Here is a 19,727-nt window from a genome sequence, read left to right on the forward strand (position 1 = left end):
ACATTCGCTCCCTGTCTTAGTCACCCTTCTGAAATAAGTGTTCCCAATAAAGAATAACTTTATGGAATAGCATATCTTCTAGCCTTCCAAGATTTTCTGTAATGAAAATTAAGGCAGAAGGGAATAGTAATGATATGCTTTCCTCAGTCAGGTTTAGTAAGATGACGTTTTCATCATTAAAGAATAATTCCTTTACCTAAATATAGTTATTTATTAGGCAATTAGAACCCAAACAGACTTATAAGTACAGTTAGTGATTACATTTTGTTTACTATATTTGTTTTTTTGGGTTATGTTCTTTTTTAAATTTTATTTTTGGCTGCGTTGGGTCTTCGTTGCTGCAGATGGGCTTTCTCTAGTTGCGGCGAGTGGGGGCTACTCTTCGTTGCGGTGCACGGGCTTCTCACTGCAGTGGCTCCTCTTGTTGCAGAGCACGGGTTCTAGGCACGTGGGCTTCAGTAGTTGTGGCACGCGGGCTCTAGAGCACAGGCTCAGTAGTTGTGGTGCATGGGCTTAGTTGCTCCGCGGCATGTGGGATCTTCCCGGACCAGGGCTTGAACCCATGTCCCGTGCATTGGCAGGTGGATTCTTAACCACTGCGCCACCGGGGAAGCCCCTACTATATTTGTTTTACTTTTTTTTTAAACGTTTGGCCGCGCCTCACAGCTTGCGGGACCTTAGTTCCCCGACCAGGGACCGAACCTGCACCCTTGACAGTGAAAGTACGGAGTCCTAACCACTGGACCGCCAGGGAATTCCCTACATTTTGTTTAAATTAAGTGTCAAGTCAGGCTAGCATACATTTAAAATAAAAATTAATTCACGGGGAGGTAATGTATCACAAAGGAAGGGATGCTAGACTTGGAGTTGGGAAGAAAACGGTTATAATACAGTACTGCTAACTATCTGTGACCCACAGAATAAAGATTTGATCTCAACATTATCCTAGTCTAAAACTTTAAAAGGCTTTACCATAATCTGAAAAGAGGCTCCAACTCAATTGGCAAGGCATATAAGGTGATGCGTGCTGGAGCCCTAATTTTCCTTCCAACCTTGTCCACATTATTACTTCAATAATTATCTTCCTTTCCCTCCATCTTCATTCTGTCCTTCTCCATGGACTTATTTTTTTTAATTTAACTCTAAAGACTGTACAGTGCTAAGTACTGTTTGAATGATTCTGCATTTACTCATAAATGACTTATTTCTGAAACAATATTAAATGTATTTCCAAAGCAGCTATTTGGAAACTTTATTGGCTTATTTGGGGGGGAAGAAAGGAGGTCTATGGATCTTGAGTTAGTAAATCTAATTGTAGTACTAATATATAGAATTTCTTCTCTTCCTTTTCTTCTCTGACTACACCCCTACCCAGTAACACAGAAGTCCATTTCAGACGTTCATAAGTAGAACCTTGGTTCATCATCATTGGGATTCTGAATTGTAGTGACAATATCTATACATAAAATAGCTTGGGTTTTTAGATTTGCAGTCACTTCACAGTCTAAATCCTGCCTTTTGATATTCATGAACTTGAACAAACTCCTCACGAGAGGAACAGTGAAAGGAAGATAGATATAACCACTGGCCTAACCAGGTGTGTCAAGGTAGGGTGTTCACTTCATACTGTTCTACGTACACTTGGAAATTGTTTAGCCTGTGTAATGCCAGCTGAAGAGTCTTGTAACATATGATTCAATTCCAAATAGGGCATTGCTGTGACCTCAGGTTTAAAGGAAACTCTGGTACAGTTTCTGTTAGTTTGTGTCTCTTATCCCAAAATGTATTTACCAAAAAGACACTGTCTCTTTAACAACTTCATTGTAGACTGTGGTTTTTACTACTTTGCTATTGAAAATAAATAACAGACTGACACTTAACCCATTCTGATTTTAAGAGTTGCTGTGATCCTAATACAGTGTCAGTAGTAAATTAGGTAATATAACAGTAGAGAAAATATATACTGTAATTGTAAAGCCACAATTATAGAAACTGTCATGTTGTGGCACTGTGATTTTTAAAGAAAACTTGAGATGTTTCACAGAAAAACACTAGATACTAAATTTTATCTGCTGTTTATTACTGGGGTGAAAAGTCCAAATTAGTAACAACAGTGGAAATATTCTAATTATGAAAATAAAACGTATCCTTATTTGTTTTAAATAGTGTCACTCTATATTCATTTTTAACCCCATGTTTTTAAAAATTTTAACCACATGATCAAATACCTGAAGGTACTCATTGTAATATAAAAAATAATGTATTAGCTGTTAAAAATCTCAGTCATTTACATTGCTGTAGTTTTAAATTTTTCAAAGCACTTTTACATACATACCTCTTCTGAGCAGCTACCTGAGAACTGTATTACAAAGGAGAAAATAAAAATCTTAGAATTTCAAATAAGTCAAAGCCACTACAGTTCTTTTGGGGCAAGTTTCAAGATTAGCTTTGTTGTATGCTATATAATTAGAAGGCACTAATTTAAACAAAATGTAACTGCTAACTATATTTATAAGTCAGTTTGGGTCCTCACTGCCTAATAAATAATTTTTAAGTATCCTTATGTAAAGGAAATGATCTTTAATGATGAGGGAATAGGAAAGTATATTGTATTTGGGGAGACAATATCATCTTCATATTGTTTGACTATAAAAACATGAGAAAGAGGTTAAAGGTTCTTTGTACTCACCCCCTTATGAAGTTAAATCCATGTGCACAAACCAAGAGGTTTCCATAGGCATCAACTTTCAAAAGATTTCCGTATAGTGTATCAAAGACAAGTCCCCTATGTAAAAATGAAGACATCACCAATCATGCAAAGTAATAAAGGCAATAATCTAATGGAGTATTTACTCCATCACCACAAACCAACCCTCACCTTATTCAGGTTTTATGGCAGCTCAAGTATATCCCCAAACAATATAACTCTAGAGGCTAAAGTGAGTGAATAAAATCTTAAAAACGAATCTCAGAACAACTAACAAATATTTACTCTGTCCAGATAAATAATCACAACTGTTTTATGTGAGAAATAAGAGCTTAATCAAACAAGGTGTAAACAATAGTTCCTCTTAATACAGCTGGTTCTATCCTAAAACAGAGTCTCTCTTAATTTCCTTGGACAACTGAGCTGCCTTATATTTCCCTCTGTTACATGTTGTATATGGGACATATATGATGGCATCTCAAAATAAGCATCATCTTTCTCTTTAAGTTTTTTGGTGTGGACCAATTTTAAAGTCTTCTATTGAATTTGTGACTATATTGCTTCTGTTTTATGTTTTGTTTTTTTGGCCACGAGGCATGTGGTATCTTAGCTCCCCAACCAGGGATCGAACCCACACCCCCTGCATTGGAAGGCGAAGTCCCAACCACTGGACCGCCAGGGAAGTCCCAGCATCATCTTTCTTAGTGTCAAATCTTTCTTATCAAATCCAGGAATGCAAACTGCCAAGAAGCCTCCTGATTACCAAGTTAAATACATTAGCAAAACATGTAACCGCTCTCCAATACCATAAGAGAAGAGCATCTGCGATTACCGTCCATCAATTTTAATAATCCTTCTTCCTTCTCATAAATGGATCTTCTTTAATAATGGATCTTCTTTAATAACAATAAACTAAGTTCAAAGTTCAAGTCAGGAACACAAAATATATGGTGTACATGAAAGGTTTCATGGTCATTTCAGAATCAACACTAACCAAAAACAAACAAAAAACCCCCAAAGAATCTTTTGATGTTTTGTTGGTTTTTTGTTTGTTTGGGGGAAGTTTTTTGATTGAGGATGCATTTGGAATTATTAATTTTGGGGACAGAAGGAGGAGTCTTAATCCAAAAATAATCTTGAAATATTACCTGGTAGGGAATGTAGAATCATATGCAAAGCTGAGCAGCTCCTGAGGATAGCCAATAGACACTAATCTCTCCACAGTAAGCTCAAAGCCAAGGGACTCATACTCCGGGGACTTGTACACTGCACAAAGAGGAGGTTCTCATTAAAAGAATGGCCACTTAAAATAGGAGGCAAATGAGCGAATTTCTACTTTCCCAATTCCTCTCTCCTCCTAAATCTGCCATTTTTCTTCGTTTCCTTCAAACTCCATGTTTTGTACCGCCCTGAGTAATCACAGAACTCAACTGTCAGTCTGTGGAAATAGGTCATATTATAGTAGGAGGAGCAGCAACAAAATGAATTATCAGGCATTTCAGAAGAGTTCCTTCATTCTTAGGAAACCTAATTCCAAAATTATTTCCTCTTTATTCTTTCATGCCCACAATCTAAAGGCAGGTGGGATAATGTAATATGCACAGCTGTGATATTAACCATGAGAATATAATTAATATAAAACTAGACAGATCTATGTATGTTGAAGTCCTCACTGTTGTGCATGATTGGTGTAGGAATCCTTCAAAATTAGTTGTTTTTTCTTTTCTTAAAGACCAGTCTATTTTTAGAATTCCTATCTGGCTTAGTAGTTACTTTAAATTCCTTCTCCAATCAGCATGATTCCATTTGTTAGGATTTACTTGTTTTCTTTATCAGCCCTGACAATGTCATAGCCATCAAAATTGCATTTTGCAAATTATTAGTGCTAAAACAACCATAAGAAGACATGTCTGAGATAGGAAAATCTGGATATGAATTGGGAATTAGACATTGAAGAATTATAACTCATTTTATTAGACCTGATTATGGAAGAATGAGTACGAGCAAGTATATATATATAAAATATATGTACCTCCTATCTGCCAAAGAAGAATAATGAGTTTTTTACAGGTGAAATAAAATGGATTTTGGAATATGGGGGTTTCTCTTTAATATTATATGTCTGAAGTTTTCTATAATGAAAAATCTTTTCAGAATCATCATTGCAGTTTAGTATAAAGAAAATGCTCCTTTAAACATGCTTCTTCCAAATGAAAGATGTAGGTAGGCAACCATCCATCAGTCTCTAGGTTGGGTAAGCCATATTAAAAATAAAAATAAAAATAAAAATACCTGCAATCTTGCTAAATGCCAAATGAGGATTGAAAAACACCCCCAAACATCCTATTCCTTTGTCTCATAATAATTAAGCTATTATTATTATTATAGTTCTACCTATAATTAACACATGTAGCCTATGGCTCAAACTGATTCTTCACTGCAATTAGCCTGCCTGTCCAAGTTAGTGCTAATGTTTTAATGAGTATGATTCAACTTTCCCTTTCCAAAAACAATCCTTTAGAATATTTCTGGAAATACATAAAAGAAAACAGCAATAGTGGTTTCCTCCACAGAAGGGAACTGAGTGACTAAGAGATAGGGGAAGGAAGAAGACTTTCAGGTACCTTCTTCTGTACCTTTAAAACTTGTAACGTATTAATGTATTATCTACTCTTTTCAATTAAATTGAAATTTTAAAAAAAAGGTGAGATTTTAAAATCTTTTAATTAACATTTGTCATATTTATAAGCCTCAAAATTTTAAGGTCCTTTAGGAGATGCTTAAGTCTCATCTCACCAGAACAATGCCAAAAGAAGCTGTCATTTCGTCTGTGGTCTCAGGGGTAATAATAATTTAAGGCTAATGCTAACCCTGGCTAACATTTTCAAAACTGGCTATATTTTTCCCCTCCCGTCAATTCCAGCCCCATCCTCACCCATCCCTGCCCACAAAATGTTTTGAATCCTCAAGTGTGGAATTCTTAAATTTGAATGATGTACACTGTGGTAAAGGAAGTGCTATATATTCATACATGCTAACAGAATAAGAGCTGGTGTATTATCATAAAACCAGGAAAGCATGGTATCCACTGATGTCAATTTGAATTATTTTGAGAGTATAAAAGAATATCTCACCCCACCCCGTGCTTCCACCTCAATTGAAAGTGAATTTCATTTTAACAAAATTTTCATAAAACAAAAATTACTTCTCAGTCCTAACAAAGCCCCACTTATGTCAAACAATATTTAATGGAACAAAATTCCAGTATAGCTCAGTAATTTGGATAATCCATTGACATTCATTCTCATAGGATTTGGCCCATATAAAATGTTTTCAATTATTAATTTTTCAGAAAGATAATTTGCTGGATATGCCTTAAGAATGGGAGACAGAAACAAAACTTAAACACCCTCCACCCAGGCTCGCCCCTAAATGAATAATTTTCCCTAGTTAGGGAAGTGATGGAGTAATAGTGATTAAAATCTATTTCTATGAGGCAATTCAGATTGAAACCCAAATCAATTTACTCAGAATTTTTCATGAAAAAAAAATGTGTGAGGGCAGAGATCTCAATTCCCCATTTTGCCACCATAAAGAATAGAATAACAGAAAATAAAACACTATACTCTTGTCACATTGTGTTTATTCCAAGGCAGAACTTCCAAGTGTTCAACTGAGATGACTTTCTAGAAATTCCACCTACAGAAATAAATACTTTAAATTTCCTTTCTCTCAATGAGTTTAGGGTGCTTCCAAAAAATACAGTGTATTTTCCCCATTTGCTAACTTGAAGTTACACAGCATGTAGAAACATCAGCTGAAGCCAGAATTTCGGTCTCCCTGAGTCTCATCCAAAGCTTTTTGTGGTGGCATATAGTGCCACTGTTAAAAATGAATTTCTAGATTAAGTAGGCCATCAACATTTAAGCTTGGGTGTTGAAACACACTACTCTCCCTCCGATTTCTTTCAACTAGTCCAAAAGAAACTGCTCTAATCACAGGTGGGAATGGATTTAGCAAAGAGAGTCCAAGTTCCACTCTGACAACACTATCTATTTCACTAAGCTCTATATTAATCAGTAAGACCTACAAGGTATTGACATTTCCTCATAAGCTTCCTGGATAATCATTTCAGTAACAGGAACTCCCAGGTCATTAAATCAGCCGCTAGAGCACTGTACAGTACAACCAGGGCTGGAGAAGCAGAATTGCAGCTGGACAGAGCATGAATCTAGATGTTTTGTTCTAAGTGTCCCTTGGGAAAAATCACAATTTGTTCCCACCTGGTGGTAAAAATGACAATTCCTGAACCCTACAAAGTACCATCATGCCTTCAATAAATAAACAGATAGATAGCAAAATTTCTTTTTTAATCAACCAGGCCCTTCAAAGCCAGCCTGGACATCTGTGGGGAACCATATATATCACCTCAGACTAGAGCTCTATATGCCCTCCACAGCTGCAAAGGCTCTAATTTCAATTTGTCTGGCAAAACTGGCAAGTAAATGATGCATAGCTTCAAACTCAGTTCTCACAACTGACTTTCCAAAACACTGCCAATAGCTTCAAGAGTAACACAGCCTCACACATTCACTGCTTATTTCTCTTTCAGGAAGGTCCTCAGGCCTATTCTAATTTACCCAATATCCAAAGACAAAGGAAGAGGTTATTTTAAGGGCCAGAGTCCAAAAAAGAGGACTGCTTCAGGCACCAGGGCAGCACACAGTGTTCTCAGGTTACGTAACCAGACTATAAAGAGAACAGCCAAAGCTTTGAAAGCTGAAGCTACTGAGAGCATTTAAAGATATTCTTTATTCCATAATCTGCGAGGGAAAAACAGTTCTTCAAAAAATATCAGCTGCATGTTGTGGGGGTGAAAGTTGTGGGTTGTTTTGAGTAGAATTTGTTCATACAAGATAGAATCTGGATTAGAGGAGACAGTCCCTTTAGGTGAGCTGAAAACTTTCTGCAGGGAAGTCTGGAATTCTCATGCACTTTTTACCTTTGCCACCAAGACACACTGTGTAGTAGTTTATAGATTTTAGACAAAGGAAGGGCAAACCTCTACAGAGGTTCCAGCCTAGCAGAATGCTGCTGCCAAAATGAGAACTCACATGAGGCAGATGCAGATGCAGAGTGTGTCACTCCAGTCTTGAAGGAGTTACACTGGCACTCCTGTTAAAAAACAAAACAAAGCAACAAAACAAAACAAAAACAAAAACTGGTTTTAAAACTGTTGTGATGGGCTGGAACAGAGAGATACCATTTGGAAATTGGTATTAATAGGAGTTACTGCCTCCTATTTAGAAGCCTCTGACCATCACTTAAATTCATCTAATTAGCCATAACAAAACAAGGGTATTGAAGATAAGCTTAAGTATTATACATTATTTAACTTTTCCAGTACCCTGAGCCTGGATTACAAGCCAAGTCTGATCCTGAATGTTAAGTCAAAAGACAAACAGAAAAATAAATTTCTTTTGTCTTAGTTTATTTTTTCTAGCACATTTCAGGTTTATATGATAGAAACTGAATGCAACTGGTAAACAGCGTTTAAAATTGAACTATAGTAAGTGAAACAGACTAATAAAGGATACAAGAATATACCAGAGCAGTCTCATCTTACTTTTAAGTACCCATTTAAACTAAGTCTACCTGTACCTATCTACCTACTTTTCTACCCTTCTAACACCTAATTTTGTAATCTTGATAAAGATAAAAACCAACGTCACCCTACTAAAAATCTAACCAGATGTCTAAATATGAAATAGAGGGTAAAATTTTATTTTGATTCTGTGAGTGTATATTTGCCCTCAGTAAATGGAGTCATACTACTCTACTTTCATAAAGTTAAAGAAACTACCTATTCTAGTAAGATAACTGACTTGAAGATACATAAATCCTTTCAAGATACTGATACTTTTTTTTTTTTTTTTTTTTTTTTTTTAGCACAAACCCGTGTCCCCGGCATTGGCAGGCGGACTCTCCACCACTGCGCCACCAGGGAAGCCCAAGATATTGATACTTTTAAGATATGAATTGTGTTTAACTTTATAGGGAGTCATTTTTCCTCGAGACATTTAGGTTTTTGAAAACATATGGTTAGATCTCTCCAACTTCTGGATTTTTTGTGAAAGGGAGATGGTACAAAATGGAAGAGCAAAAACGACTAGATACAATGTTGAAAATTTCTAAAAACATTACAACTAGGAGAAACCAGTACTACCAATCTCACTTTGAAAAGCAAAAATCCAACCCAACCACTCAAGAATAGTTATTTGCTTTTATGCTACAAATGTGATCAACATCAATGTTCTCTATTTATTTAGGCTAAGTGATCTTAGCTCTCTGAGACTGTAACTAGCAAAGATAATAATTCACATTTTCATTAAGGAAATTTTAAATTAAATCTTTCCATTCCCATATAAACAGACACCAGAGGACTTTTTCTACTTTTCACAACTATTTGAAAACCCCAACACAATATCACAGACATAGTCAAAAATTTTCTCTCTAACCTAAGAGATCATAAATGATCTAAAAAGAGATATTGAAAAATTCTAAAAACTACCTCAATTTTAATTTACCTAAAATACAAAAGCTAGATACCATTCAACACTTTCAGTAATATAAAATAAAACCAACTTCCACATGGCTAGACATGTAAATAAGTAAACAAGCAGAGTCTGAAAGACTGCCAGTCTCAATTTATTGCAAAAGTAAAATTAAATGGTAATTAAAAGATTTGTTTTAAAAATTACCAAGAGTATTAAAAGAATGTTTACTTTAAAATAAAATGAAAAAAATTACCTAACTCAAAATTTTCCCTCTGAGAACCTGTATGCTTACTAGGAATGTGTATTTCGGCTATTGTTTTCAACTTAAAATGCGGAAAACTGAAAATTATTGAAATAACTTTAAAAATCCTCTTTAACCAAAGAAGCTGCTTGTAATTTAAAAAAAAAAAAAGAAATAGCTAGTATATAATTTTTCCACCAAATAAGAACAGATCATCACACTCAAATGCCTGTACTAAAGTTAGAATAATATAACAGACATTTGGATGCCTACTGTGTACAGGTACTAGATGCTAAGAACAGAAAACAAAATAACTCATGGTCTTTGGCCTGAAGGAGCTCGTAGTGCGCTACAGGGATATACAATTAGATATTTATAATAAATTTTAGAAGATCCACAATACAATGTGACTAAGGAGGTACAGAGGGACAGAAATGGGGCCAATTAACCCAGCCCAGGAAGTCTTCTTTAAAAATATGTATGGGACTTACCCGGTGGCGCAGTGGCTAAGAATCCACCTGCCAATGGAGGGGACATGGCTTCAAGCCCTGTTCCGAGAAGATCCCACATGCTGTGGAACAACTGAGCCCATGTGCCACACCTAATGAGCCTGCTGCGCTCTAGAGCCCGCGAGCCACAACGACTGAGCCTGAGTGCCACAACTACTGAAGCCTACGCCCCTAGAGCCCGTGCTCTGCAACAAGAAGCCAAGGCAATGAGAAGCCCACACACTGCGATGAAGAGTAGCCCCTGCTCGCTGCAACTAGAGAAAGCCCTTGTGCAGCAACAAAGACCCAACACAGCCAAAAACAAAATAAATAAATAAATCTATTAAAAAAAATATATATATATGTATCATTTACTCAGGCTTATACGGATAATTCACTTTTATAACCAGCATCTCAAGGTACTATAAGGTTTACCAAACTTTCTGAAACTCAGATTCAGGTAATATGTTCCAAACACCTCTATCAGGGTCAGGCAAGTTAATTAATGTGAGAAATGGTCTAAGTGTTGGTACACGTCTTGGCCTAAAGGGGGAAGTAGCTGTCAGATGTAGCTGACTCCCCGGGGGGAATGAGAGCCGATTGTTGCCATTTATGTGATAACAACCAGCCCAGATTTTTATACTTGGAATCCCCCAATTTTTAACTACTGACTCAATTTAAAAAACCAACAAACTCTATTTGAGCCAAACTATGGGTCTGTGGTCTGAGGTGTGCCATGGGCCACTGGTGTGCAACCTCTAGTGTATACTTTAGATTAGATACTTCCACATAAGTTCTCCATCTAACTGAAATGGTTTGACTGTCCTCTTCAAAGAGCCTTTTTTTTTTTTCCAGTGCCGCACAGCTTGTGGGATCTTACTGATACTTCCCTGACCAAGGATTGAACCCAAGCCCTCAGCAGTAAGAGCATGGAGTCCTAACCACTGGACTGCCAGGGAATTCCCTTCCTCAAAAAGTCTTAAAGAAATAGAATTTAAGTACTTAATGAATTGGAAATCCAGGTGGAAAAATTCATTCTTCAACAACCACAGAGTATCCTAGATAATGTTGTTGTTCTATTCATCTCAAGGAAAAATTGAGGGGGTGGATAAAAAACATTTAGGAAATAAAGGAACCATTACGTAGTCACTTAATTTGGTCCCCTACCATAATGCTATAACAATTATGCCATAACAATTATAATTATCTGAATCTGATTCTTTCATATGACTGTGAAAGCAAACAAATGTTCCCAGTGATTTAAAGAATCACAATCACCTCATGATCTGCCTAGGTAACCAACTACCAGAGTTCCCTGACCCAGCAGGTTTTATCCATTACGTTTAACCTAAATCTTCCCTACACAGCTTAACTCTATTATCATTTGTTTTGTTCTCAGTGGCCATCGTAAAGCGAACATTCAGAGAATGTGTAAGCAGAAAAGAAATAATGAATCAAAGATAGCTATTATGTTAGGACTATTTTGAAAACAAGTTTATCCATGTTGAAAATGGCATGGGATATTAAAACAAAAAAGATTCATTTTAGTAATTTTACTGATGCAACTAATATTACATGACATTTAATCACACAAAAAATCTGGCTTACATTTGAATGCTTTTATGCCTGGCAATGGAAAACAAAGACCATAAACACTGGTAATGAATTATTTCTATCACTCACTGTGTAATATGGAGGACATGGAATTGGGTTTTATTAAGAAATCATTTAAATTTCCTAGTGATCTAGGAACAAACCATATATTACTGCAATTCAGAGGATGGATCTAAAATCAGTGAAAACTCTACTGGGATACAGAAATGACATAAAAGAAATCAAAGCTTAGAAACTAAGTGTAGATAAATAAATAAATAGGCTGCCTAAAAGTAATGTATAAACCTAACACAGGTAATATATAATATAAATATATATCTAAAAATAACAGCCTTGAGAGTATTTATCTCAACTAATACAAAGAACTTTAATCCACAAGAAGATAATACACTGGAGTATTATTTCTTTTTTAATTCTTCCCTAACATACAGAGACTACTCCAAAAGTATGCTCGGCTGGGGAAATTGTATTTCATTTCTTGAGGGAGGTAGTGTAAGAAATTCTTAAGTTTAAGGAAAAGCAGTAAGAGGAGCTAAAATAAAGATTATATTCTCAAATGGAAATGAAAAGACTAAAAGAAGACCTTTAAATTTAAGGGCCCTTTTAAAAATAAAGTAACTTTGTTGGTATTTGGTCAGTTTTCCCCATCTGATTTTTAAATTTAACTTTATTAAGGATATTTTTTAATCATACACAAAAGTAGATAGAATATTAAATGAGCTACTTTAAACCCATTAACAATTATCACTATTTTGGATTCTTGTTTCCTCTATCATCGCTAATTTATTCTTTCCCAATTGAGTAATTTTATCAGATGAAAAAGTTTTTAAACTGATCTATAACAGAATATTTAAATAGCACACAAGTATCATATATATGCACCTACAGAATTATTTCATTACCTAGATCAGGTGATCCTTTAATTAAACTGCTTAAAAATCCTTCCCATTTAGAGGCCAATGTAATGCCAGAACAGTCTTTTTATCAGCAATAAGTTATAATAAAAGCCTTCCAAATTAAGGATTGCTCAGAAATATTTTAATTATACTATGGCTATCAATTTTATAGTCTTGATGAGAAAACCAGTTCTACCAAAAGCACTGATCTTTTGGTATTATAGTACTGGCTTAGTACTACCATGCATTAAAACTCTTAGGAGGGATTTCCCTGGGGGCCCAGTGGTTAAGAATCTGCCTGCCAATGATGGGGACATGGGTTTGATCCCTGATCTGGGAAGATCCCACATGCCGCAGAGCAACTAAGCCTGTGTGCCACAACTACTGAGCCTGCGCTCTAGAGCCCATGAGCCAAGACTACTGAGCCCGCTGCCACAACTAATGAAGCTCGTGCTCCTAGAGCCCATGCTCTGCAACAAGAGAAGCCACCGCAATGAGAAGCCCGTGCACCAAAACAAAGAGAAGCCTGGCTCGCCGCAATTAGAGAAAGCCTGCGGCCCTCCCTGCAACCAAAAAAAAAAAAAAAAAAAAAAAAACTCTTAGGAAATCAGAGTTAACACATAGGCTGATATGTTGGGCTAAAGAAAACAGAAGTGTAAACATGTGAGAAAATTTTTATATTAGGGATGCCATCAAAAATAGCTCAGTTAAAAAAAGGATAGCTTTGTTCAGTTAAAGAAACAAACTAATAAAGAAGTATTTCTACCTAAGGACCAATGAATCTATTCCTAAGTAAGTTCTCTCTAAAAGACAACTACCCCAAAACAACAGAAAAATAAACCAAAAACCTCCAAAACAAAACAAAACAATCCTGAAGTTAAAACAATCAAACTGTATTATGCCTTTTATTTTTTCCCCACCCTCTCCCCAAATAACACCTTTGAAAAGCAAATGTAATAAAATTTACCATCCAAGTGAGCCTTCTCCCATTCAAAATAATCACTCCCGAGGTAATATATATTGACACTTATTCCAGTAATGCAATCATTACTCAAAACATATCTGCAATTCTTCTTTCAAAATTACTTTCAGAGTCAAGAGCACATTGTTCTAAATATATATCCTCCCTGGTGGCACATTTTCATCAACAGATGATGAATTTAATTTAAGGTGTAGGGGGCAGTTATTGAGAGCAACCAGCAACTAAGAGGGGAATTTGAGAAGGGTTAAAAAACAGGTGTGACTACTTGAAGTAATGAAGCAGGTTTTCTTGTGGGTTTATAAACTGGCTGTGGAAACAGTTCCAAAGGAATTCCTAAAATTCTAAGAAATGACAGAGGTATTGCAGTAAGTTTTCCCTAATAAGGTGACTTTATGAAGGATAATATCTATTTGGCAGTGTATTTTCTTATGGGCTTTCTTTTATAAAATTACTCTTTTGACCCATTTTATATGTGTTTAATTTTGCAAGGCACCTCAAATCTCTTTTGAGGATTTACATAAAAGTAAACTTTATTGCTTTATAGGTAACAAACCTTCCAGCTATGTAAACCCATTCAACCATAGGCCTGTGAAGTTCAGCTTATTCTAACTGGATCCTTGATACAAATCACTGATTGGACTCTAATACTAATTATCACTTTTCATCTTCACAATTCTCTTTTATGGGTTGAGTCCTCATAATATATTCTAATTAGATTTTTATTTTGCTTAGTTTTATGAGGCTGTTTTCCAATTTACTTTTATTGATAATTTTATCAACCACCATCCTTGTTTTTTTCTTTTATGGAAAGGGATTATCTCTTTTTGAAAAGGTTTCCCCCTCTTTTATCTGTTACCCTAGTTTCTCTGTTCACTCAGCTTATACTCTTATTCTACTGTTTCAGAAAAACAAAAAACCCATTCAAAAGTTCTTTTAAGAAAAAAGATCACTAAGGGGGGATAATGAATGCATTTCACTTACTGAACTACACCTATTTTTATATTCCTTTAATCTTCAACTGTGAACATTTAGATCCATTCACAAACTGATAAACCCCTCAAGAATACGTCAGAGGACACACAGGTTAATAACTTTCACTGACTTGAATGCGATCATTCACTAACACAAAAACCTCCTGCACATAGACAATCTGTTTGGAGGACTGTGGAGAATGGTAATGTGCAAGTTCTACATTTTCCAAGTTATGAGAAGGATGCTCTGACTACTATCCCATGACCTAGGACAATGGGAATTTCTCTGGCCTTTTTTATTATCTTCCTTTTGGTTATCTTCCTTGGTTTGTACAAAAAACTTTTCAGGAAATGCATTCCTTTAAGAGAGTCTGTTGTCACACTAAGAACTTCAAACATCCATCCAGTTTATACACTATCCACAGTAAGTTCAATTCAACTGATGTTCCATATTAATTTAATTAATCACTATTGCAAGGAGCTCATCTTTCTTTAAGGAGAGATGTTGAAGCAGAGACATAGAAGTTTACATTGTCATATGTTTCATTTTTTTAAAAAGTGTTCTTGGGACTTCCCTGGTGGCGCAGTGTTTGGGAATCCACCTGCCAATGCAGGAGACACGGGTTTGAGCCCTGGTCTGGGAAGATCCCACATGCCATGGAGCAACTAAGCCAGTGAGCCACAACTACTGAGCCTGCGCTCTAGAGCCCGTGAGCCACAACTACTGAGCCCTCGTGCCACAACTACTGAAGCCCGTGTGCCTAGAGCCCGTGCTCCGCAACAAGAGAAGCAGCCACCTCAGTGAGAAGCCCACGTACCACAACGAAGAGTAGCCCCCGCTCACCGCAACTAGAAAAAGCCCATGTGCAGCAATGAAGACCCAATGCAGCCAAAATTAAATAAAGAAATAAAAATTTAAAAATAATAATAAAGAAATTTTAAAAAGTGTTCTCTCTGCATATATGGTCAAATGATTTTTGACAAGAATGTCTAGTCTATTCAGCAAGGAAAGAGCAACCTTTTCAACGGTGTTGAGCAAACTAGATGTCCACATGTGAAAGAATGAAGTTAGACCCTTACCTTATAACCACACACAAAAATTAACTCAAAATGGATCAAAGATCTAAATATTAAGAGCTAAAGACATAAAACACTTAGAACATTTTCATTATATTGGATTTACCAATATAATGAAATATTTCATTACATTTCAATGTATTTCATTATATTTCATTACGTTGGATTTGGCAATGACCTCTTAGATGTGAAATCAGCAAAAGCACAGGCAACAGACGAAAAAATAGACAAATTAGACTTCATCAAAATTAAAAACTTTTCTGCTTCAAAAGACACTATCAAGAGAGTGAAAAAACAACACACAGAATGAGACAATATTTGTAAATCATATACCTGAAAAGGGATTAACATCTATAATATTTAAAGAGCTCCCGCAACTCAACAACTACAACAAAACAAACAACCCATTTAAAAACAGGAAAAAGGACTTTAAATAGATATTTCTCCAAATAAGATATACAAATGGCTAATAAGCACATGAAAGATGCTCAACATCACTGCCAATAGGGAAATGTAAATCAAAAACCACAATGAGATACCACTTCACACCCATTAGGAAGACTATTATCAAAACAAAAACCTGAAAATAATGTGTTGGCCAGGATGTGGAGAAATTGGAACCCTCTTGCATGGCTGATGGGACTGTAAAATGGTGCAGCCACTGTGGAAAACAGTGTGGCAGTCCCTCAAAAAGTTAAACATAGAATTACCATGTGATCCAGCAATTCCATTCCAGGGTATAGACCTAGAAAAACTGAAAGCAAGGACTTAAGCAGACACTTGTACACCAATGTTCATAGCAGCATTAGTCACAGTGGCCAAAAGGTGGAAGCACCCACTGACAGATGATGGATAAACAAAATGTAGTACATAAATATAATGGAATATTATTCAGCCTTAGAAAGGAATGAAATTCTGAGATATGCTACAACATGGATGAAATTTGAAAACACTATGACAAGAGATATAAGCCAGACATAAGACAAATATTCTACGACTCTACTATTTATATGAAATATACAGAATAGGTAAATTCACAGAGACAGAAAGTACACTAGAGGTTATAGGGACTGAAGGGAAGAGGAAATGGGGAGTTATTGCTTAATGGGTACAGAGTTTCTGTTTGGGATGATGAAAAAGTTCTGGAAATGGATAGTGGTGAAGGTTGCACAACACTGTGGATGTATGTAATGTCACTCAATTATACGCTTAAAAATGAAGAAATAGTAAATTTTACGTTATGAATATTTTACCACAAAAAAAAAAAAGGGAAGAAAAAAGTGCTCTTTCTCATTTGAGATGTCTTCAGTGACAGTACACCAATACTATATAATACTTTCATTGTTTTTCCTCACCCCTTTAAATGCCTCTAATGCCAATAAGTTTGGTAGGAATATACAATTGCTGACAGAAACATGATCTGAGTGCTCTGGACTTTAGTCCAAGTAAATACACCATGCAAAAAAATGTTCATTTAAATGTCAAGTGAATTGAGTCAATTCCAGTTAACAACAAAACAAGATCAGAGTGCATCTACTATGCCTGAGAGGATAGGATGAGAGATCAAAAGTCCTGAGATGCTTCTGCTAGTAGCAGATTTACCAAAACCAAGGACTAGTTTCTCTTAATTTCTTCCTTGATACTCCTAATAGCTTTATTCTATCTTCTCTCCCCACTTTAGGCTTGTTAATGCGAAGTGCTTAGCTTTGGCATAATTAAATTTTATCCCCAGCGGCTAATGACATGGCCTAGAAAGGAGAGGAGGACAGAAAAATTCAAAAGGAGTCTAAAATATATTTTCAATCCCTCCCAAGATTTTTTAATTGAAAAAAGCATAATTTTATAATTCTAAAAGTACAGTATTTATACAGTACTCTTAAGGCTTAAGATTGCTTCTAAAAATTAAAGAAAGAAAAATTGTGTAAAACTATAGTAGTCCCCCTTTATCTTTGGTGAATTCGTTCCAAGAGCCCCGGTGGATACCTGAAACCGTAGACAGTACCAAACCTTACATATACTATGTTTTTTCCTATACGTACATACCTCTGATAAAGCTTAATTTGTAAATTAGGCACAGTAAGAGATGGACAATAATAACTAATAATAAAATAGAACAATTATAACAATATACTGTAATAAGAGTTATGCACTCTCTCTCTCAAAATATCTTATTGTACATATTTAATGCCTTTTCCATCTTAACTAAGTACTCATCACACAAACGGTGGCCAAACTTTTGTAGTTTGAGGTGACAGCATAACGAGTTTCTATTTCCTTCTTCACAATTTCGCGAATATTCATTCTTACTGTAGATCTTAGTAACCTCGGCATGATTGTTTTCTTATGAAGTTGAGAACTTTCACTTTTTCACTCAAAGGAAGCATTTAAAGGCTTCTCTTCAGCAAATATGAATTGCCAGCATCACTACTCTTGCTCTTTGGGGCCATTATTAAAAAAAAAAAAGAAGGTCACTTGAACACAAGCACTGTGATATCACGACAGTTGATCTAATAACTGAGAGGGCTATTAGATGACTAACAGGGAGGATACACGGGACAAAGGGATGATTCACATTCTGGGTGGGATGGAGCAGGAAGGTACGAGATTCCATCGTGCTACTCAGAACAGCGTGCAATTTAAAACTTATGAATTGCTTATTTCTGGAATATTCCATTAAAAAAAAATTTTCTGACCACAGTTGACTGTGGGTCAATGAAACCATGGAAAGTGAAACTGTAGTTAAGAGGCGACTACTGTATCTGCAGTCTAAGAATGAGGATTACATTTAAATAGATGCAAGAGCAAGATGGATTTCGCCCTAGGGAGAATTCCTATTTTGGGAACAAAATGAAGGATGATCTTTTATGCTTATGAGTTTTTTTCTCTTATTAAGTTCTCATCTAGAGGTAAGTAAATAATTTCTATACCTCTGATAGCTGGGAACAGCATGAGAAATGGAAACTGACCTGGGTTTAAATTTTAGCTATGAGTCTTAAGCCAATGTACAAGCTACATACAGGTCATTTTACCTGTTGACTTGGTGGCCTTATTTGTAAAACTGAGCTAATAATCCCTACTTCAGAGGGTTGATATTAGGATTAAAAGGTACGCTGTATATAAAGTACATTTTCTAGCTCATAATAATACATGCTTAATAAATGTTTATTCTCTTCCTCCTGACAATTTTTCAGAAAAGATGGGGGAGACTAGACACTGCCCATGGCATCCGCTATTTCTGAAATGGTAACAGAAATAAGGAACTTATTGCTGGACTTAAATGGCTCAGAACCTGAAGGTGTTGAAGCTGGTAAAATATTGGAATGTATCTCTTTGGGATCTTTGAGCCCAAGAGGGAAACAAACAAACAAAAAAAAAACACCAAACTTCTTAATTGAAAAAAGAAAAATCAAGATGATTTTCTAAATGAACCAAGTTAGAAATAGTAATACATTTTCATAATCCTAAACCAAGAGTCACTCTGTATTTGTGAAGGACATTAAGTAAATATTAACAAATCTGCCCCCCACCCAAAAATGTTGTACTACTCTCCCTTGGGGTAAAAACTTCCGAAAACTTAACAATTCTACATATATAATTTTGATGTTAATTCCATGGAACTTACTGCATGTTTAAGTATTTCATGCAACTGCAAAGGTCAACTTGTTCTTTCCACTTAAAAGAGTCTTATTGTTTCAAAAAAGCAAATAACTCCCCTTGCATTTATTATATCAGTGATATCTTTGTCATAAGTAAAAAAAAATTTTTTTTTTTTTTTGCAGTATGCGGGCCTCTCACTGTTGTGGCCTCTCCCGTTGCGGAGCACAGGCTCCAGACGTGCAGGCTCAGCGGCCACGGCTCACAGGCCCAGCCGCTCCGTGGCATGGGGTATCTTCCCGGACCAGGACATGAACCCGTGTCCCCTGCATCGGCAGGCAGACTCTCAACCACTGCGCCACCAGGGAAGCCCCAAGTAAAAAATTTTAACTTAAGTAAGGATCCTTTCTCAGAAATCTATTCCTTCAGCATGATCCTGCTAAGGAATAACCCTTCACTGAAAACACTGCTTAATTTCTACGGAAACATAATCTGATGCCAAATACCTTGTCATTAAAAATTTACTCAGAAAAGAACTTTAACTTTCTGTTAAGTTTGTGATCATTTGCAATACTTAAGAAGAAGATTCAAAAGAATGAT

The 19,727-nt window shown here is 35.9% G+C and overlaps 1 protein-coding gene across 8 annotated transcripts in view; it reads right to left on the reverse strand.

The window, feature by feature from the left end:
• Positions 1-19,727, reverse strand: part of NT5C2 (5'-nucleotidase, cytosolic II) — a 98,658-nt gene that overhangs the window by 15,524 nt on the left and 63,407 nt on the right. For 5 of the 8 annotated variants that reach the window (XM_024734912.1, XM_024734915.1, XM_024734908.1 and 2 more), the window contains 3 exons: positions 3,856-3,973; positions 2,690-2,785; positions 2,336-2,359 (listed from right to left, as the gene is read on the reverse strand). In XM_024734912.1, coding sequence (XP_024590680.1) covers positions 2,336-2,359; positions 2,690-2,785; positions 3,856-3,973 — 238 coding nt within the window. Of the gene's footprint in view, positions 1-2,335; positions 2,360-2,689; positions 2,786-3,855; positions 3,974-7,821; positions 7,878-19,727 lie in introns of those variants that run through there. The other 3 variants (XM_024734913.1, XM_024734914.1, XM_024734917.1) reach the window with 2 other exon arrangements.

Source organism: Neophocaena asiaeorientalis, unplaced genomic scaffold (genome assembly GCF_003031525.2).
Source record: "Neophocaena asiaeorientalis asiaeorientalis breed wild unplaced genomic scaffold, Neophocaena_asiaeorientalis_V1.1 scaffold240, whole genome shotgun sequence".
NCBI lineage: Eukaryota > Metazoa > Chordata > Mammalia > Artiodactyla > Phocoenidae > Neophocaena > Neophocaena asiaeorientalis.